This window comes from Pseudorca crassidens, chromosome 9 (assembly GCF_039906515.1).
Source record: "Pseudorca crassidens isolate mPseCra1 chromosome 9, mPseCra1.hap1, whole genome shotgun sequence".
Classification (NCBI taxonomy): domain Eukaryota; kingdom Metazoa; phylum Chordata; class Mammalia; order Artiodactyla; family Delphinidae; genus Pseudorca; species Pseudorca crassidens.
Window position 1 is genome coordinate 16,065,695 of NC_090304.1, and position 22,156 is coordinate 16,087,850.

General features: G+C 42.5%; 1 protein-coding gene across 2 annotated transcripts in view; it reads right to left on the reverse strand.

Moving 5' to 3' along the window:
- The window catches only part of EXT2 (exostosin glycosyltransferase 2), a 120,248-nt gene that overhangs the window by 64,332 nt on the left and 33,760 nt on the right, over positions 1 to 22,156 (reverse strand). Inside the window, exon 7 of one of the 2 annotated variants that reach the window (XM_067749323.1) lies at positions 7,027 to 7,158. The exons of the other annotated variant lie outside the window; for it this stretch is intronic. Coding sequence (XP_067605424.1) covers positions 7,027 to 7,158 — 132 coding nt within the window. The remainder of the gene's footprint in view (positions 1 to 7,026; positions 7,159 to 22,156) is intronic. 2 annotated transcript variants of the gene reach the window in all.

A 22,156-nucleotide genomic window follows, 5' to 3' on the forward strand; every position in this document is an offset into this window, starting at 1 on the left:
TAGAGTGGACCGCTTGTGCGACTGTGATCCTGTAAATGTGGTGCCTCTAAAAACAAAAGGCTCCGAAAGCTTAAACTTATTTAAAATTCAAGCTAAGATTTCTAAATTCCATACATACTTTAGTCATATCTGGGCAGTGGGAGGAAGAAGGGGAGAATAGGCCAAGAGGGCCTCCTGGGGGGCAGGAGAGGCATTCAAATTCCAGAGAAACATTCCACAACCTGGAAGTTAAAGGGCATGGGGCTGAGTTAAACAGACTGCTAACCGGGTATCTTCTCAGCTCAGAGCTCCGTTTCGTGCGCCTGACCTGGCACTTCTTCGGCCTGCAGAGTGATTTATAGCTTGTTAGTATTTACAGCTGAGTGATATTTTCAGCGGCTTGTACAACCACAACCTTTGTGAATGAGGGCCGCCGTCTGAACTTCTAAGTACCGGTAGCCCTGAGTTCTTCATGTAGCTGAGACAGATGTGGGCTGAACCCCGGCCCTGGATGCTTCTAATCCAAGCCCCAGGGGGACAGAAGAGGAACTGGATGGGGAGAGAGGGAGAGCTTTCTCCAGGCAGTGAGTCAGGACACACCCTGTGAACCAACCCCACATCAACGTATGGTTCCCTGGACCAGCAGCATGAACACTGCTTGGGAACTTGCTAGAAACGCACATTCTAGGACCTCACCGAGACTTACCCGGAAACTAGGTGTGGAGTGGCAGCCACCTGTGTTTTCGTGAGCCCTTCAGGAGCTTCTGATGCATACTGATACTGGAGAACCACTTCCCCGAGAACTAGGGGCTACAGCAAGCTCTGCTGCACTGTGCCCACAGCCCTGAGCCCTGCTCCTCATGGGTGATGAGTGCCAGTCAGGTAAGTGCTGGCACACAACCCTCCCACTTACCAAGCCTTCCCTGCCGGCCTCCAAAAGCTGGACTCGGACTGATGCTGACAGGACCTCTAGTAAGTATATAATCCTCGTCTGAGGCCCTGCTTGCAGCTAAGTCACCGTTCTGGCTAGATTTCATAGGAACAAACTTATTTTCAACCTCATTCTTATGCTAGGTTCGACAATCCATTTTAAGTTACTTCTCCATTTTTCTCATCAATTTTTGTCAACAGCCATGGGACCCCAGCTGTCTCTCCTCGCTGTTCTAGGTCTGGTATGGCCAATGCCGAAAAGAAAAAAAATCTGCGGTATCTTTACTAGTGTTATCTATGAGAGCAAATGTGAACAAAACTGTCTGTCAAAAGGGACTGGGTAAATAAAATTAGGACATACTGACAAGGTAGAGTATAATCTCTCTAATCACACTGTAGAAAAGTAACATGGGAAACTACTTCACTCTACAACATGATTTTAGGACTACATTACGTTTAGTTTTTTAAAAATTGACACTGAGGGCTTCCCTGGCGGCACAGTGGTTGAGAGTCCGCCTGCCGACGCAGGGGATGCGGGTTCGTGCCCCGGTCCGGGAAGATCCCACATGCCGCGGAGCGGCTGGGCCCGTGAGCCATGGCCGCTGAGCCTGCGCGTCCGGAGCCTGTGCTCCGCAACGGGAGAGGCCACGACAGTGAGAGGCCCGCGTACTGTGACACTGAGAGGATACGGTTTTGTTGGCACATGCCAGAAATCCAAAACTTCACAGCTCTCGGCCCACTCCATCCCCGCATCACATTTAACTCTCACTTGCTCCAGTCTCTGTCCTCCAGACATGCTCACATCTGGCAGAGAACCAGAGGTAAGGTGGGGGAGGGTGCCCGAGGAGAGCCCCAGCCACACAGGCTAGGCCCAGATGTAGGGACCAGGCCTGCCAAGGGGCAAGACCAGAAATGACACAGACATTCAGAAGCAATACAGGTGTGGCGTATTTGGGGGGATGATAAAGTTTTGCTGATATTTGCGAAAAGAGGGAGAAGAATGAAAGCACGGAGAGACTAAAAAGATAGTAAAATGCAGGCGTCCTTGACAGGAGGAGCTAAGAAAATTAACGATAAAAACAAACATGTCATCCCTCATAAAGAACCTTAACTTGGTGAGAAATTCCTTCCAAAGAGAAGATTCAAAACAAAGGGCTAATCTCTCCAGACCTGACGGCCATGCAACTTTAAAGTTGTGCTCCAGAGTTACTTTCTCAAACTTGTTCAAGTTCTGAGAGTGTAGCGCAACGCGGATAACGTAATTTGTCCCCTCTCTGGTTACAGAAAATGGCAAAGCATCTCCCGACACCAGCAACCCCTCGCTGTCTCCACCATTCACACACATAGGCCCTTTTTTTTTTTTTTTAACATTAAACTAAGGCAGCGGCATCAGGCCAAAACAGGGCTCTCTACTCTCACCCCTCCTCTCCAGCTGAGCAAGCTCAGCGCATGGCTGGAGGCCCTGACAGCAGATCTTTGAAAGAACCAGATCATCCCTTGATTTACTGACCAAGATCCACACCTACTCCCACCTTGGGGTGTCTGATACTGTAATTTGATGGAATCTAGAGGGGAGACTTCCCTGAAGGTTGGGCTCATAGTAATCACATCTAGGGTAGGTTAAGTGTTTCTGAAAGGGAGGGGGAAAGTTAACTGTAAATAAATCAACGTTACTCAGGCTGCCTGTCAGTTGCTTTCACTAAAGATGCAGAAATGTACAACCCACAGCTTTAAATCAGGGCTCTCATCACCTGAGCTCCTAGAAATGTGGTAAACACTAAATTTCCCTAAAAAGGATTAAGAGTTAAAGGAAAAAATTAAGAAGATATTTTCCAGTTGCATATCCAGATCTATGCTTTTTATACTTCTGTTCTTTCCCAAATTAGAGTCCAGCACTTTGATCGTTCTGTCCTAAATTAAAATACACCTATTTCAAAAGTACAAAATTTCATATACTATTTTCTCCTAGTCTATATTCTTATGAAAGACAGAGACCAAAATCCCAGCCATTTATTCTTATACACTTTTCTTAGAGCTTTAGCTCAAAGTACAGAATAAAGTCCTACTGTTTCCACATTTTCTGGCTGCGCCATGACCATCCCACCTGTATGAATTCTCCTACAGAGGAACAGATGTGATACTCTTTGTCTCAAGCTTGTACCATATACTCACAAGAGTGGAAATGTTTCAGCCCAGAGGAGGCTTAATGACTCCCATAAAACTCTATAAGTAACTCAAGGTACTCTGCAGGTAGAAGACCTGGGTTCTTGCTTGTTTACACAACTTGCCCATTATATGGCCTTGGACAAGTCATCAGGCTCTGTGAACCTCACTGTGTCTGCTTTAGAGATGAGCAAGAATCTATCACTTTCCCCACCTTCCCAACAGGGTGAAGGTCAAATAAAATAATGGCTGTCACAATAGCATGTGAGTGAGCCTTGGATGGCTCAAGACCTGGGGGCCCGATCTTCCTTCCTCCCTCCCTCCTTCCTTCATGTATGCTCCCTGTCTGAATTAAATTGTCCTAGGTATTATGAGGAATACCAAGATAACTCAGAAATTCCCTTAAGAAGCTTAAAACTTTACAGGAAATTATACTTCTATGCATGTGAAGTGATAGGAAAGAAACAGATAATATGCTTTAAGAGTTACAAGAAGGAAAGATTACTTCGTGCTTAGTTGGGGGTATAGGAAAACCTCATGGAGGAAGGGGTATGTAAGCAGGCCCCTGATATCCGGATAAAATGTGGATGACCAGAGACAATGGTAAAGAGAGGCATCTCAGTGAAAGGACTAACAGTCACAAGGGCACAGGGAAGGAAAAGCATGGAGCAAACACAGAAAGGACAAAGTTGTGCTGCCAGAGATCTAGTGCTCCCTGAAAGGCAACAGAAGAAAATAAAGCTAGAAAGGCAGCCTGGAGCTGGACTGTGGCAGGCCCTGCAGTCAGACTGCGCTTGGATGCCAACACCGCCCTTGCCCACGACGCCCGTGCACCCGCACTCCATATCTGGATAGACGACACCATGTTCCTCACTCTTCCTGAACTCCCCCCCGCCAGCTAGTCAGTGATCCCTAATATCACTCACATTTGTCCTGCATTAATTCTCACCTGGGTTCCTGAAACAGCCTCCTGCCTCTAGGTTCAACCTCCTACAACGGATCCAGCCTCCACACTGATGGCAGACTGACCCGAAACACAATCTCTCCACATGATTCCTGTGTAAATACTTCAGCGATCTCCCATCACCCACAGATAACATTCCAGAACCTTCCATAAGATGCCAGGTGTGGGCTTCCCTGGTGGCACAGTGGTTAAAGAATCTGCCTGCCAATGCAGGGGACGCGGGTTGGGGCCCTGGTCCGGGAAGATCCCACATGCCGCGGAGCAACTAAGCCCGCACGTCACAGCTAATGAGCCTGCGCTCTAGAGCTCACGAGCCACAACTACTGAGCCCGCATGACACAACTACTGAAGCCCGCACGCCTAGAGCCCGTGCTCCACAACAAGAGAAACCACCGCAATGAGAAGCCCACGCACCACAACAAAGAGTAGCAACCGCTCGCCACAACTAGAGAAAGCGCGCGTGCAGCAACGAAGACCCAACCCAGCCAAAAATTAAAAAAAAAAAAAAAAAAGATGCCAGGTGTTTGGTGTCCTGGGCCCTCTGTAGGCTCCACCTTCTGCTTCTCCCTCACAAGCCCCCTTCACTCCTGCCACACTGACCCCCTCGAAGTTCCTGAAACCGCCATGCTCTCTTGTCCCTCTGACTTCTGAATTTGCCGGTCCTTCTGGATGGAACCTAACTTGCCCTCTTTCCCTGACTAGAAACATCTGCCCTTCTCCTTTTAACACTCAGATAATCATTTACCATTGTTCTGGAACTACTAGCCAAGGTAATTAGATGAAAGATAATAAAAGGTTCAAATATTGAAAAAAGGAAGCAAAATTAGCATTTGTAAATACGATTGCGTATCTAGAAGACACAAGAGAATCAACGTTTAAAAAGTGAAACAATTACAGAACTCAGTAAAAGAGTATTTCAAAATTTATGTTCAGAAGCCAGTAATATGTCTTCACACAAAAGTTAGAAACGACAATGTCAGAGAGTACATATTCCTTTATCAGAGTATAAGAAAGATAAAATACCTAAGAAAAAAATTTTCAGGACTTGTGAAGGACCTATATGAAGAAAACTTTAAAATTCTACCAGAAAGACAAATCTTGCTTCCAGATGGCAAGATCTACTGCAATGTAAATCCCCAAGGCATGGATTTTCCTCTGCTTTGTTGACTGACATATTTCAAGTACCAAGAACACTGCCTGGAACATATCAGGCACTCAGTAAGTACCCACTGAATGAATAAATGCCTAAAACTATCTAAAAATTCAATGTGACCAATCGAAATACAAATAGGATTTATATTTGTATTCTGGGAGAAACTGACAGAGATGTCAACCTCCACTTGAGCAAAAATTCAAGTACTCAGGGTTACTGAAGGCATGGAGAACCAGAATAACCAAAATGCTTCTGGTGGAACAATAAACTGGTACAGTCTTCTGAAAGGGCCATTTGTTAATATCTATCAACATTCAAAATGTGTTTATTCCTTCAGCAATTTCTCAGCTGGAATTAATTCTGTAGATACACTCACACATTTATGTGCAAACACATATGAAAGGATGTCCCTTGTATCACTGTTAGAAAATAGATTTGCATGTAAGATACACCTGAACAGTGGAATAGTATACAGCCATCCTTAAACCTGAAGTATACCTATACAGAATGAAATGGAAGTAAGCCCATGATCTATTAGTAAAGTGAAAAAGGCAAGGCACAGAATACTATGAATAGCATGATCCCATTTGTGTTCTAAGATTATACAGTTAGGTTTATATAGGAATAGAAACCTTCTGGAAGGTTACCTTTGGCAACAGATTCAAGGGAAGAGACAGACAGAAGGAAACTTTACCTCAAGCAAGACAGAAAGGTGTCTGCTGTTGTTTCACTTGATGTTACCGTTTTACTTCCTCTCAGGCACCCTCGCTTCAGGAAGTGTCCTGCCCACCCCCATCCAGGAGCGCTGCCTGCCCCACCCCATACACTAGGGTGTACAGGACTACTCATACAATACCCTTCCTCGCTGGCTTCCCAAGTTAGTGGAGAGCTCCTTTGAGGGCAGGGCCTGCTTTCCTTTTCTGCCTTCTCAGCACATGGCACAGTGCCTGGCACATAGGAACCACTTAATAAAGGCGGGAGGAAGGAAGGCAGAAAGGAAGGAGGGAGGGAAGGAGGGCCCTACATGAAGATTAACCAGGTGGCAGCACAAAGGACTATCTAGAGAAGGTAGAGTCAGGAGACAAGGACGGCCGGCCGGAAAGAGTAACGATTCAGTCTGACATGGAGAAGACCCTAGTGCTCTCAGGTGGAGGCCTCAGGGTCTGTGAGCCAGACGGCAGGTGTTCTCCAGCTTCAGGCACTTTCAGTGAGAAAGAAGCCGTGGCTGCTGACACACTCCCTGCAAGGCCACAAGTGCCTCGTGACTCCTGCAAGCAAGGACGAAGCCCCGTGAGCAGCTTCTGACCACACCATCTCGCTGCTGGGAGTACCCAGGGGCCTCAGCCAAAGTCCTGAGCGATCCCTAACGCCTCTCAATCACTTTTGCTGAGGATGTTCCTCACAAGGGGTCTGAATGTTAACCGACATAATCCGTGGAAAGCACTTAGCATAAAGCACAAGGGGAAGTGCTCAAAATATAAGCTGTTATTAAGTTGCTTACAGAATCCTTTCAAGAGTTCAAAGCACCACAACTGCAGAAGTCATCAGAAGTCTTCCATTTCCAACAAGACCCAGGCCTCCCCATTTATTTCTGTAATAAATAAACATACTGCCTTCCTAAGTACATTTAAAATAAACTGGAAGCTGCTGCTTCGGTATTTCTTGCTTTTGTCATCATTTCAAAATTAAGCGGGTCCTATCGGCCCCAAGTCTGATAGCAAACTCTCATCTTAGAAAGCTCGAATTCGAATAACCTTTACAAATTCAGTACATTTCCCATCATCCCATCCTGATAGCCGGCCCAGGCCTGATGTGGCTCGCCCCGGAATTCATTTACCACGGAGGGAGGGTCATTCCAGTCTTCATAGGAGATGGCAGCATATGGATAGATCCGGTCATTGATGATCTGCAGGGTGGCCAGGGCAATGGCTTTGATTGACTGGAAGTACGCTTCCCAGAACCACCGTGCCTGTGAAGAAAACCACACTGTGTGAAGTGAGCAAAGAGAGTGAAGAACTAGATGCTCCGTCCCAGCCAACTCTGGGTCTGGGTAATTGCCTTATTACCGAAGAAGAGGGAGACCAAGGCAAAGGCTCCCTGCTGTTCAAGGCCAGCTCCATCAGAGTGGGCATTTAACCAAGGCAGTCAAAATAGCACGTGAGCACGTGAAACGCACACTGGATTCAATTTAAGTTTAAGAGAAACTACATGATACTTAAGACGAAATATCAGTGTGTTTAACCAGAGCAAGTTTAGAGTCTTTTTTGATATAACATACATAAAGTGCACAGATCTTAAGGGTACAACTCAATGAATTTCTACCTTCAGTACTCTTATAACTACTTCCCAGATAAAGATATAGAACATTCCAGCACCCCAGTCAGAACCTCATCCCTCCAAAAAGTAATCATTATTCTGATTTCTATTAGCCCACTACTGCATTTCATATGAATGGCATCAAACAGTGTTTACTCTTTTGCTCAACACTGTAATACTAAAATCAGATTTTGGTGTCAAGTTATGTTGGCCTCATAGAAGTTGAAAAAGTTCTATTCCTTGACAAATTTTATGCAAGGTTGGCATTATTTCTTCCTTGAAAGACTGAGAATTCATCAAAAAAACCATCTGGGCTAGGTGTTTTTTTGGCGTGTAAAGGTTTTAAATCATGGATTAATTTTCTTTCATACCCATAAGATTACGCACATTTTCATGTCAGCTTTGCAGGTAGTATTTTTCAAGGAATGTGTTCACTTTACCTAAATTGTTAAATTTATTGGACTAAATGTTCGTCAATGCCTATTTAATGCCTATAGAACCTGTAGTAATACACATCTTTTCATTCCTGATATTGATAATCTGTGTTTTCTCTTTGTACTTGATCAGTCTTACTGGATGTTTAACAATTTTATTATCTTTTCAAAAAACCAATGTTTGGTTTTGCTGATTTTCTTTATCTTACATTTTTTTTCTATTTTGTTCCTTTCTGCTCTTATTTTTACTTTCTTCTGTTTTGGGGGATTTTAATTCATCCTGCATTTAGCTTTTTGAGGTTGAAGTTTAGATATTTCAATCTTTCTTCTTTTTTAATACATACATGTAAAGCTATAAATTTACTTCTATGCACTATTTTAAATGCATCCCACATATTTATATATCATTTTCATTATAATTTAGGTGAAAAATGTTTTTAATTTCCTTTGTGATACTTTCTTTAACCCATGGGTCATTTAGAAGTATGCTGTTTAATTTCCAAACATTTTGGGATTTTCTATTTATCTTTCTGTTACTGATTTCTACTTTGCACTGTAGTCAGAAAACACACGTTATTTCAAAACTTGGCAATTTATTTAAACTTGATTTATGGCCCAGTACATAGCTTATTTTTGTAAATGATCTATGTGCACTTTAAAAAAAGAGAATTTTGCCGTTGATGAGATGTTTTACCACTGTAAAGTACAATAAGTTGATTTTAAGTACTGTTTCAATATTCTTTATCTTTATTGATTCTTCTCTGCCTGTGCGCATGTGCACGTACATGTGTGTGCGTGTGTTTACTTCCAAAACTTTTACTTTCAAATTTGTGCCCTCAAAGCTTGTCTCAGGATTGTCTCTTATAAAAAGGATATAAATGGCTTTTAATATTTTATCCGATTCAAAAATCTTTGGCTTCCAATTGTATATATAGTCCATTTACGCTTAATGTAATTTCTGATATGGCTGAGTTTAAGTGTATGCTCATTCTATTTGTTTCATCGAGGTTCACAGATATACCTCAGTGTGGCCCTTTGTGTTTATCCCACCTAGGATTGGAGAGCTTCTCCAATCTATGATTTGATGTCTTTCCCTGTTTTTAGAAAACTCTCAGTCAATATTTTTAAAAATATTGCTTCTGTCACACTCCTCTGCTTCTAGGACTCCAAATACACATGTACGTAAAATGTTTTCACCATGTCCCATAAGTCTCTTATTCTCTTCTCTGTATTTCTCCTCTCTGTGCTTCAATCTGGGTATTTTCTACTACTTTTTCTTCCGGTCCAATAATCCTTTATCCTTTTTTTGTGTGTGTGTCTAAACTGCTATTAAACCAATGTACTGAATTCTTACTTTCCCTTCTTATATTTTTCAGTTGCAGAATTTCCATTTGACTTTTTAAAAGAAGATTTCAAAACTTTGTGGAAATCCTCCTTCTCTTCTTCTATATTATTGAACATTGTTTGTTCCCGACTGATAACCCCAATATCTGAATAACCTGTAAGTCTCTTTCTATCATCTTTTTACTCTCCATTTTGTTCATTTGGTTTCAACTTCTAGCGTGCATCTTAATTTTTTATTGGATGCCAACATTCTGTATTAAAAAACTGTAGAGGTTCTGGATGATCCAGATTATCTTCCTCCTAAGAATGTAACATATTCTTCTGGCAGGTACAGAGAATGCAGTCCACTATAATCCTGTCAGGGGTTGGTTTCAAGTTTTGTCAGGGCCACCTTTTTTCAGCTTGCCCTTACTCTGAAGGTGTGGCCTTCTGGGCCTTCAATTAAAGCCTGGGGTATTTACCAGGACCCCTCCATCTTGGCCAGCCTTGAACACTGATCTTTATCTCATCAGTACTATACATGGTTGCTGAAATAGCTACAGAGCTTGTTAGGCTCCCAGCTGTTTCTTTCTGCAGGGATTCTCAGAGTTTTGTTCTGATCGTGTGCACCTCAGAAGTTGGCAAACACCTTAAGGGAAGATTGCACGCCCATTTTTTGCTATATGCCCGTGGTTCCCTTTCTCCAGGATTTTGTTCTTCAAATCCCAGATACTTTGGAAGCCCCTAACTCCAACCTGTCAGCCCTGTGGGACTGCTGCTTTCTGCAAAGCCTCCATACCCTGGGCTGTGAATTAGGAAGCACCCTCGGGGAAGGAGCCAGAGTGAACAAGTAGCTCCCCTCAGTGTGCTCCTGTCTCTCAGGAATTGTCTCTCAAGTCCTGACTGCATGGGCTGCTCTCTGAACTGTTGTTTCATCTACTTCAATAAGCTCTTATACTTCTTTTTCTTTTATTGACAGGAGGGTTACTCCCAAACCAGCTACTGTGTCAGAGCCTTCTGAAAGAAGACAGTTTCTTATCCAAGCAGAGTTTAAACTCGGTTCCTAACGAAAGCAGGATGCTGGTGTAGACGACCTCGCCAGCTTCATTCAGCCTACGAGTCCACTCAAAATCAGAGACTGTTAGGACTTACGCAAGGGGGCGAACATTTCCAAGTTTAGCATGAGAAACTGGAAGCATAACCGAAATAGGTGGAGGAAAAAGACACTTTCTAGTCCAGACTTACTGACTTTGGTTCTGTTTCCTGGGCAAGTCCTCTATTCATTAGTTAAAGCCAAGGATAACTTCTGAGTTATATGATGACTGTTGTTTCCACTAACATTAAGAAGAAGGCAAAGCATCCCAATGAGAATTTCTCCTACTCAAAGAAAATCAGAAACAGATTTAGCTTCCAAGGCCATCTGACTTAAGCTGTCCTGTGGTCGGCCATCTGGGTACAGCCTGGGGGCCTGCTGGTTGCCTGCTGCTGCTTCTTAGATACACACCACTCACTCCAATCTCCTTCCTGCTCAGTCATCTTGCTGCTTTCCCTCCCATCATCCAGCCAAAATACCTACAGTTCATGAGACCTAAAAGAATCCATCTTCTCTGTGAGACCTTTACTGAGGTTGAGCGTCCCCAACATCAACAATCTTCTCTTACTGTGAAACACCACAGCACTTACAGCCTTTATCTTATAGGTCAGGTGTCTTACATTCTGTTCTATCACTGTTTTGCTGCTATTTCGGATGATCGCATTTCTCTCTCCAGCTAGACTGAATTCCTTTGGTGTGGAAACTGGCATTCTTTTATTAGTATCCTTGCAAATGTTAGAATGTTTTCCCTGTTGCAAAGCACTTTTGTATCCATGGTCTCATTTGCTCTTTATTACCAGTTTGTCACTTATTTGGGGCAGATGCAAATCTCATTTTTTATGTGAGGAAACTGAGACACAAAGCTGTTAAGTGGCAGTGTCACCACTCATGAATCCTAACTCTAAAGTCAGACCTTTCCCTACCCCATTCTAGAGTATTAAGAGTACCAGCACACAGTAAGTTTCAGGAAACGGTCCTCTACCAAGGAACTGAAAGGAGTGAAAATTCACTGAGAAGCGTGAGCCCCACACATAAACACACACAGCTTAAATATTTACCTCCTTTTCTACCCAAATGGGTCCATCTTCGTAGGTTCTTTTATTTTAAATCACACCACACTCAAACTTAAGCATTCCAAAGCTTTACGTTCACATTGAATCACAGCAGAGACAGCAGCATTTGGGGATTTATAGGAAACAATGATTGGTAACAAATCCACCTAGAATACCAGCCAACTGCACAAGTGTAGGACAGAGCTTCTGATTTAAGGTGTCTCAAATCATCTAGCCCTGTCCACCAAATTACAATTTCTCTCAGAAGGGAAGCAAGCTTTGCCAATAATCATAGTTCAAGTGTCTCAGCCTGAGCATAAGTGAACTTTGCAGGCTTAATTATTTCTGCAGGACCTCTTTAACACCTTGAAGTGCTTAGAAGGCATAATTTACAGCCCCTCCAGGACTCAGCGTCAGCCACTTTTCGGCAGAGAGGAAGGAGTTTTCAGCTATGCTGGCAATACATGAAAGCACCAGTGTTCCCATCCAGTGAGCAAATGCAAATGCTTATTATGTTTTGAGGGTTTTTCCCCCCTAAAACAGGGGCCACGCTTATCCCTATCTGAAAAGTTTAAATGAGGGACTCTTCCACAGCTCTGCAAATTCCCCAGGCACTCTACACTGGATCTACACAACTGAAAGGTAAGTCACATATGAAATGGTCAGAACAATAACGTTCGACAAAGCATTTAGCTTTTCTTCATTAAACAGATACCATGGTAATTTTGTAAAACGTGCATATTTCAAAGCATAAGAACTACAAAGTTCCTATGATGCTTTCAAATATTAGAATCATAAAGCAAAGGGCAAGGATTGGGCCAACTTAAAACTAACTTAAGCAAATAAATACTTCAAATTGAAACTGCTACTTTGGTTTAATTTCTTTGATTTTCAGTAACATAAAGCCAACAGGATTAGCAATAACAAGTGTTTAAAGGAAGTCCGCACAGCATGGTAGAAAGAACCATGGCGATGAGTACCTTGCACAATTTTAAGTGACTTAACCCCTCCGTTTTTTGAAATATATGAGATGGAGACCACACCACCTTTCTCGTGGAGCTGAAGATCCAGTGAGATGAGGGTTGTAAAGCTCCCTGCCCAGTGCCAGTGCAGAACAGATAATCAGAACACGTTAGCTCTCTGCTCGACACTTGCATCCATCCTGTCCCCTCAGGGTCTTTGTCACTTATGTTAGAACACACTCAGCACTGTTTGGGGGTAGGAAGGGAGGAAGGGGTAGAGGAGAGACAGAATGGGATCTCAACATTACACTCCATTCATCTCAATTCTTGAAGCCAGTAAAGAAATCCAACTGGTCACAGAACAGAGTTAGATATAATAAAAATAAACCAAGTACGAGTGTGACAGACCTTTATACTGAAAAGTACAGCAACCAATGACATGCCCCTTCTACCTGAATCTCTAAGCTTCCAAGGAAGAGGCCAGCACTCCTCTGGAAACTGTGAGGGTGGGAACACATCTGGTTTTGCTCACGACTGGTCTTGCAGCCCCTAGCACAGTGCCTGTCAAGGAGTGGGCAGTCAAACGTTTGTTGAAAGAACAAATCCATCTCCCTCACAGGCATCACATGCATCTCACGGGACTTTCCAAATCTTCTAAGTACCAGCCCATGACCTTAAAGGGGGAAGACCATCATTTAATAATAATGACCGCATCTTGTATACAGAATTTTAAAAGGTAAAAGATGGAGGAAATGGATTTGAGGGGAAAAAAAGGAAAATTTGTTTCTGGGTGAAACAGCAAGGCAGCAATGGGATTATAAGTTGCCCTTATATTACGCACGTAAAGACCACGAGAGAGAGAAACGGTTGTTAAAACTATGCCATGCAAGTCTGTTCCTAGTGGACAGGTTATCCAACCATTCAAAGACTATACAGAAGGGCAAGAACCCCAGGATCCCTCGCGGTCCAAGAGCATCTGCCTCCCAAAGTAGTGACGGCTTTCCAGTGCCCTTCAGTCAGCAGCCGACTGTGCAACATGCCCTTCCCATCAGAACCTCCTGAATGTGACCCACGTCGACAGGCTTCATTTTAGTGCATTAAAGGACTTTCCGAATGAAAACCACAAAATAAAATGATAAACCAGCCAGCTAAGCCTCTGTCCCAAATCCCAAGAGGTAGCACCGTCCAAACACCCGACAACGACATGTAGCCGTGGATCAGTAGGTGCCCCAATTCTGCTCTGTTTCCCCACCCCCCACCCACTGGTTGGTCACAACATAAAGGATCTGCTTCTGCTTAGGATGCAGAAAGCCACAAGGGAACATGGAATCCACCATAACAATGAGAAAACGGCACCAGATACCCCACTAACACCATAACGTGTCTTGGGCCGATCGGAGAGCTATGGTCATAAGGCAATCAGGGAAACCAAACTCCAAAGAGTGACATCCAGGAGCAATGGGACACTCAAACTATGTCAGCTTTGGAAAAGCACAGAAGGTAGGGGTGGCTACTGTAAAAGCGGCCTCAAAATACAGCTAAAGTTTTAACCAATTCCTCAAACTGAGTGTGGGCTAGTAGGGCAGTTTGGAAGTTCTAGACATAAGCAGGACACCCCCCACCAGCAACTCAGAGGGACGCTGCCCTGGTAGCAGGGGCAGACGCAAAAGCCATCTGCCCCGAAGGACAACCAGGTGAACTCGCTCACATCAGGCTCCTACACGGATACAGCGCACAGGTCAGCTACCACCAAGGGAGGGGCAGGAAACTCCCTCCAACCTCAGACGCCCACAGACAGAGGGCAGACTCTAGCTGCCCAGGGGGAGGAGCAAGAATGCTGAGAAAGCCCCACCTCCAAGGCCCCAGCAAGCAAGCCTGCCAGACTGCGGCTGGACCAGGGGAACAGAATCCTGTTGCTCCACCACGAGCCCGGCACCACACACAAGCAAGGGAAGTCGACCCACGGACGGGAGCAAGGCCTCCTGTGTGGCACAGGCGCGCAGGGCCTGCTGAAAGTGGCGGGTGAGGCTGGAACTCTGAGAAAAACCTTAGTACCTTGTGCCCCACACAGGAACAAGGTGACCACCAGCAGCATCTGAAGTGTGTGGTGCTGGAGGTAAGTCTAGCAATGGACAAACCCAAACCCACCTTCATTACACACTAGACTGAGTCAACCTCCCATGCTAACAGCTCACAGAAGAAGAGGTCTGCCCATTTCTGGACATGACATTTACTTTAGGTCTCTTGTTTTTCTAACACACAATGTCCATCATTCAGTCAACATTTATCGGAAACAAAATGCGAAAGAAAACAATCCACCGTCAAAACATAAAGCCACCAGCAGAACCAGACCCAAAGATGGCCAAGATGTTGGAACTACTAGATGGGGGCCTTAAACTAACTATAATTAATATGTTGAAGGAGCTAGTAAAAAAAGGCAGACCACTTACATGAACAGATGGCAGACGGGAGTATTCAGTAGAGAGATGAAAACTATAAGAAAAAGAGCCAAATGAAAATGCTAGAAGTAAAAAACATAGTATCATAGAACTTCTTCAATTGGTTTATCAGCACAGTAGATATGGCAAAGGAAAGAAATACTGTAGTGAACTTGAAAATAAAAAAGAAATTATCCAAACCAAAATGCAAAGAGAAAAAGTTTAAGAAAACAGAACAGAGCACCCAAGAACTGTAGAACCATATCTAATGTTCTTACAGTAGCTGTAACTGGAGTTCCAGAAGAGGGGTAGGAAACAAGGCAACAGATACATCTAAAGAAATAATGGCTAAGAATATTCCAAAATTAATGAAAAACAATAAAACAGACTGAATAAGTGCAGAGAACCAAGACAGAGTAAATAAAGCATTCGCCTTCTCCCTCAGGAAGTTTAAGAAACAGCTGCATCGTTAAAGATGCAAAAGCACTTCTGCCTCTGAGCAACCTGGGAGATTCAAGGGATCTGAGTACAGGAGATTTTCTCTCAGCTTACTACACTGACAGAACCATATATCTCAGGTGAAGGGCTGGAAAATATTTCCACACCTCATGGATTAATTTTTCAAAGCTGTGTCTGAAGATGAATCTGAAAACTTCCAAAGGGATTCTAAGCCTTTCCAAGCACCAGTGCACCACAGGCTGATGAGTTCCTTTTCATTCGTTTGCTGTGACAAATGGAACCAATGAGCATTCCTACTATTGCTCCAAAGCCTCCTATGCAGCAAACGCTGCAGGGTTACACTGGCTCTCTTCCTCGCTACCTTCCCGTACAGATGAGAGGGCAAGAGCAGGGAGCCCAGTGCCCTTCTTGCCTAACCTCACACCAGCCTGGAGGCAGCAGAGACAGGCTCGAACAACCTCCACCTGGCAGCCAAAGGCACGCACTGGTGAGGTCAAATGATAATCCGAGCATCCTGATTCCTAGTTGAGAACTACTGCAAGACTGGCTTTTTGTTTATTCTTTTGCTTATCCCATTTTTATAAACATAACAGTTACAAGACAACGTACTTAAAATTAGGGGAAAAAAATATCAACAAAACCCCTCAGGGGCACTTCTCATGGACTGAAGGTTTTCTAAAAACGTACTAGGCCTGTGTTGTCAGTTTTTCTAGAGGAGAAGAGGAAGTTCACTAACATTTGATACCTTTACTCAATGATTCAACGAACAATAATAAAAAGGATTTATCGCCTTTAAAATAAAGAGAGATTTCTGAAGCAGAAAAGGTTAATATATCAGGAATTTATCAGCACTCCAGTTTTTTCTTTACTTAAAACATTTATTTTGTTAATTACATTTACAATACCTCACTCCACAAAACCTGAGAGTGCTTTTCTTCATTCCCGTACTCATGAAGCTACTTTACTCGCCCTCCTCACGCGCATCTTCCACCTAAAAGTCCCTGATGCCCCTGGAGGCACTTTTCCTTCATCTAGCGCAGTGTTCCCAGGCCCACCATCTCAATTACTTGATCACAGCCCCTGAGGAAGCCACATATACCACTCACTGAACTTTCCTCAAAGCCAGAGACATCTGTTCACGTAACAGTAGCAGAGTTCATTCCACGATTTTTTGGTAGGTGTAAATTTTTTTTAATTTCTTTAACATGCAAACTTGCAATTGCTTTCTTTTTAACTTTTCATTTTGAAATAATTTTAGAGAACAGTTGCAATGGTAGTACAGAGAGTTCCCGAATACCCTCACCCAGCTTCTCCCAATGTTAACATCCTGTATCACCACGGTACAACGATCAAAACTAAGACGTTAACATTTAGTTAATTCTATTAACTCAGTTACAGACTTCTGTTTTCTTTTTGGATTTTCCCAGTTTTCTTCTAAGGTCACTTTTCTGTTCCAGGATCTAATCCAGGACACTGCATTGCATTTGGTTGTCATGCTTCCTTAGTTTCCTCCCATCTGTGACAGTTTCTCCATCTTTCCTTGTAGTTCATGACCTTGACACTTTTGCCTAGTGTGGTCAGGAATTTTGCAGAATGTCCCTCAATCTGGGTTGGTTTATTAGACTGGGGTTATGGATTTTGGAGAATACTACAGAGCTGATGTGCTTTTCTCTTTACTTCATATCGGGGGACACATGGTATCACCGTGACTTATTACAGGGGAAGTTCACCTTGATCCCCTGGTTAAGGTGGGGTTTGCCAGGTTTCTCCACTGTAAAGCTACCATCCCCATTTCATGATCTATGCGTTAGAAGCAAGTCACTGTATTCGGACTGTATTCAAAGGGAGGATAATTAAGCTCCACCTCCTGGAGGAGGGAGTATCAAAGAATTTAGCACACCATTTTTAGCGTTGTTTAAAAGGATTAAAAACTATGAAATTCTATTCACCGAGTATTATATATATGTTAGCTACTCTATGTATACACAGTATAGGATTTTATTAAAATCCTTAAGCCTATGGGGATTTGTGGCTTATGGAAATATTAAAACTTTTCTTTCCTCAGTAATTTCACTAAATAAAAAATCTGACATTTCCCTTAAATGTTAAGTTGAAGACTGATAACATATCTCATCTTTTGAAAAGAGAAAAGCATATAGCCAGCTTTTATTAAAAATCTTAAGAGATTGCGCTTCTCTTGTGGCGCAGTGGTTAAGAATCCGCCTGCCAATGCAGGGGACACGGGTTTGAGCCCTGGTCCAGGAAGATCCCACATGCCGCGGAGCAACTAAGCCCACGCGCCACAACTACTGAGCCTGCGCTCTACAGCATGCGTGTCACAACTACTGAAGCCCGCGCGCCTAGAGCCCGTGCTCCACAACGAGAAGCCACCACAATGAGAAGCCCACGCACCACAATGAAGAGTAGCCCCCGCTCGCAACAACTAGAGAAAGCCCACTGCAGCAACGAAGACCAAACACAGCCAAAAAAATAATAAAATAAATAAAAAATTTAAAAAACAACAACAATAAAAAAAAATCTTAAGAGATGAAATCTACTGAGACCTCAAACATTTCCAAATTTTAGTTGCTTCTAGTCTCATAGTTTAACTTTACTCTGATATATACACAGAATTACCATCCAAAAATAAAGTAAGCACCCAATTTGATAATTTGGAAAAGAATGAAGGAAACATAAGGAAACTAGTAGAAACAATAAGAAAACAGAAAAAGAAAGGAATTTGAAAAGAAATCCAAGAGCTTTCCATTGATTGGCTATTAAGAAAATCCTAGAGAATCAACTAAAAACCTATCAGAGCAAATAAGGAAGTTCAGTTAAGTGGCCAGCTACAAAATAGTGTTTAAAATAAATAAAAAACCAAAACTCTTATATCCCATCAATACCCAGTGAGATTGTGTACACACACACACATACACACACACACACACACAATTAATGGCAAAGTTCATCCCACTACCCCAACTTCTCACAGTCCAGATTACTATTAGTCCTCCTGACAGATGTTAGTTGCCTCCCAGCATCCATTACCTTCCTTATCTTTACTAACAAAACCAGCTTAAAATACTAAATTTTCCACCCTCTTGTGCAGCAATGGATGACCGTGTGACACAGTACTGGTACAGCCCCTGGGTATGTGAGTTTTCCTAACTAAAAAGATGAAGTCTTTTAAGGGTAAGCCTTTTGGTTTTCTCCCTTGGTCTTCTCCCTCTGCTTGCGTGGAATGCAGACATGATTGGCTGGAATTGAGGCAGATGTACTGTAAATGAAAAGACAAAGCCAGCATGCTGATGGTGATGGAGCAGAAACAGAGAAAGAAGCCTGCTTCTCTGATGGCATCACTGAATCACTACACTTGCCCTGGATGGATTGCCTACTTCCAGATTTCTTTTAATGTGAGACATACAAGCCCTGACTTCTTTAGCTATGGTTAGTGGAGTTTTCTTCTATATTTAGTTACATATCCTCCTGATACTGTTCTCTTATGTGAAGACCATAATATAGCCTTCATTTCCCTAAACACAAAAGCAATCATTATTTGCAGATGATAGGATTTTATATCTGGAAGACTCAAGAGAATCAGCTAGAAATATGCGAACTAATTACAGAATCCAGGAAGGTGGATAATTGCAAAATACACATAATAAAATTAGTTTAATTCCATCTCTAGTTATGTTACAGAAGGTCGCAAAAGACCACCAGACCACCACGTGTCTCATGACAAGAAAACGAGACAAAGTGTTTCAGCCAAAATTCAAATTTTCTTTAGAGCCAAAGAGTTTGTATTCTAACCTTGCTATAACATCTCTTATTAGTTTAGTAGTTTGTAGATTCCTTTGGCTTTTCTGAATACACAATCATGTCATCTCCAAATGAAGACAGTTTTCCTTTTTCTTTCCCAATTTTTATGCCTTTTATTTATTTTTCTTTTGCACTGTCTAGGACCTTCAGCACAATGCTGGGCACAAGTGGAGACAGTAGACATCCTTGACATGATCCCAATTTTAGGAGAAGGCGTTCAGTACTGAACCAGTAAGTATAATGTTAGCTCTAAGTTTTTCATAAATATCCTTTATCATGTTACAGGAGTTCCTTTCTATTCCTCATTTAGCTGAGAGTTCTTCTCAAGAATGATTGCAGAATTTTATCAAATGATTTTTTCCTACCTTTTTAAGATGATCAGGTAGGTTTTTCTCCTTCATTTTGTTAATGTGAGAAGGTACATTAATTAAATTTTTAATGTTAAACCAATCTTATATTCCTGACCTCATCTAGTTATGATAGATATCTCTTTTTATATACTGCTAGGTTCGATTTATATTTTTTTGTTTAGGATTTATGCAGTCACATTAATGTGGGATAGCTGCCTGACACAAATGATTGTAAGATGCACCATTATTTTACATAACACTAAGAAAGAAAAAGCTTCCAATTAAGATATGATACAATGCTAAAACAATATCAATTTTAACACAATCTGACATCAAAGATTTTGAAGTATGAAAAAATAAGGGTCTGAGAATCAATTAAACACGGTATATACTTTTTCACTTGACCCTCACAACAATCCTATATGAAAAGAGATAATCCTACAGACAAGAAAACCAGGCTCAGAAAGGTTAACAGTAACTTGCTCATGGTCCCAAAGCTGATAACTGAAGATCCAGAACACAAAGCCATTTTGTCTAGCTCTGAAGTCCATGTTCTTTTCATCATTTTTAATGGTCTAAGTACATCAATTAAAAGCTTGTCAGAGTGGATCAAAAAACAAGACTCAACTATACGTTGTCTATAAGAAACCCACTTTAAATACAAAGACACATATAAACTAAAAGTAAGGGGATGGAGAAAGATATAGCATGCTAACACTAATCCAAAGACAGTGGGAGTAGCTATATTAATTTCAGACGGAGCAGACTTCAGAACAAGGAAAATTACAAGGCATCAAGAGTGGCATTACATAATGATAAAAAGGCCAATACTCCAAGAAGACACAACAATCCTCAATGTGTACGCAGCCAACAAAAGAGCATCAAAATACATGAGGCAAAAACTGACAGAACCTCAAAGAGAAAGAGATGAATCCACTACTAGATCTGGAGACTTCAACACCCATCTATCAGAAGTGGACAGATCCAGCAGGCAGAAAATCAGTAAGGACATAGTTGAACTTATTAACAGCACCAAATAATCGACATCTATAGACTATTTCATCCAACAATAGCAGATTATACATTCTTCTCAAGCTCACAAGTAACATTCACCAAGACAGACCTCATTCTGGGCCATAAAACATACTTGAACAAACGTGAAAGAATAGAAATCATATGATGTATGCACTCAGACCACAATGGAATTAAATTAGAAACAGTGACATGGGGCTTCCCTGGTGGAGCAGTGGTTAAGAACCCGCCTGCCAATGCAGGGGACACGGGTTCGAGCCCTGGTCTGGGAAGATCCCACATGCCGCAGAGCAACTAAGCCCGTGAGCCACAACTACTGAGACTGTGCTCTAGAGCCCGCGAGCCACAACTACTGAGCCTGCGCACCACAACTACTGAAGCCCGCGTGCCTAGAGCCCGTGCTCCGCAACAAGAGAAGCCACTGCAATGAGAAGCCCGTGCACCGCAAGGAAGAGCAGCCCCTGCTCGACGTAACTAAAGAAAGCCGCGTGTAGCAATGAAGACCCAATGCAGCCAAAAATAAATAAATAAATAAATATATTTTTAAAAAAAAGAAATAGTGACATGGAGGAAATAAGTCATTATACATTTGTTAAAACCCATAGAATGTACAACATCAAGAGGGAACCCTAATGTAGACTATGGACTTTGAGAGATAAGGATGTGTCAGTGTAGGTTCAACCGTAACAACTGAACCACTGTGGTGCATTGTTATGGGGGAGGCTGTGGGAACAGGGGGTATGGGGAACTCTCTCTACATTTTGCTTCATTTTGCTGTGAACCTAAAACTGCTCTGAAAAATAAAATTTAGTAATTAAAAAAAAAATCATACCTGTACTTCATTTAATCTCAAAATTACACTGAGGCCCTTTTTAAAATTCAGCTGACAATTTTTACACAAGAGTTAGCGTCTATTCTCTGCCCCACTGTTATCTCATGGGGGCAAAAAACCCATCTTCCCAGCCTGATTAAAAACTCTCTGATGGCCCACAGTACAAAGCAAAGCTTACCAGGCCCCACTCAAGGGCAAGGGTTCAAAAACTCAGCCCCTAAATACTACAGATTTAGGGCAGTGCGTTTCTGCGGGTTCTCGCCGCCTCTTTCCACGGGTATCCGGCAGTTCCTCTAGCGCAAGGCCCAACCATCTTGGGAAACTGGAACAGACTAAGGCGACAGATCACCATCCTCAGTGTTTCATTTTACCCAACAGCAGCAACAAAGCAGGACTAGACTTGGCTTAACCAGTAGGGTCTCTATTTTCAGCTGTGTGGCTGCAGGGGAACAGCTGAGAACATTTCGAACGTTCAGTACAGCCACTGCCCAGTGCAAGATCTAATGTGTCACACCTAATGAACAAATTTTTGCTCTTCTCCTAGGATCTCACATAGAGCCCGATAATTCTTGCTAGGAATTCATCTCTCCTAGGATTTAATCTCAATTTTATTTTTACCTTATCCCATATTCCCAGCCTTCTAAAAATATATTAGAATTCGGAATCCACAGTAGGTTTGTTGTTGTTTTGTCTTGTTTAAAATAGTCTCTACCCAGCTGGCACATAGGTGGTGAAAAGAAAAATAAAATCACCTTAATACTAGCGACTGTGGTTATAAAACTCTGCCACACAAAATGGGCCCTTTCTTCTCCTTCTCACCCTTCTCGGGACTTTGAGAACTTGCTGGCTGTAGAGTA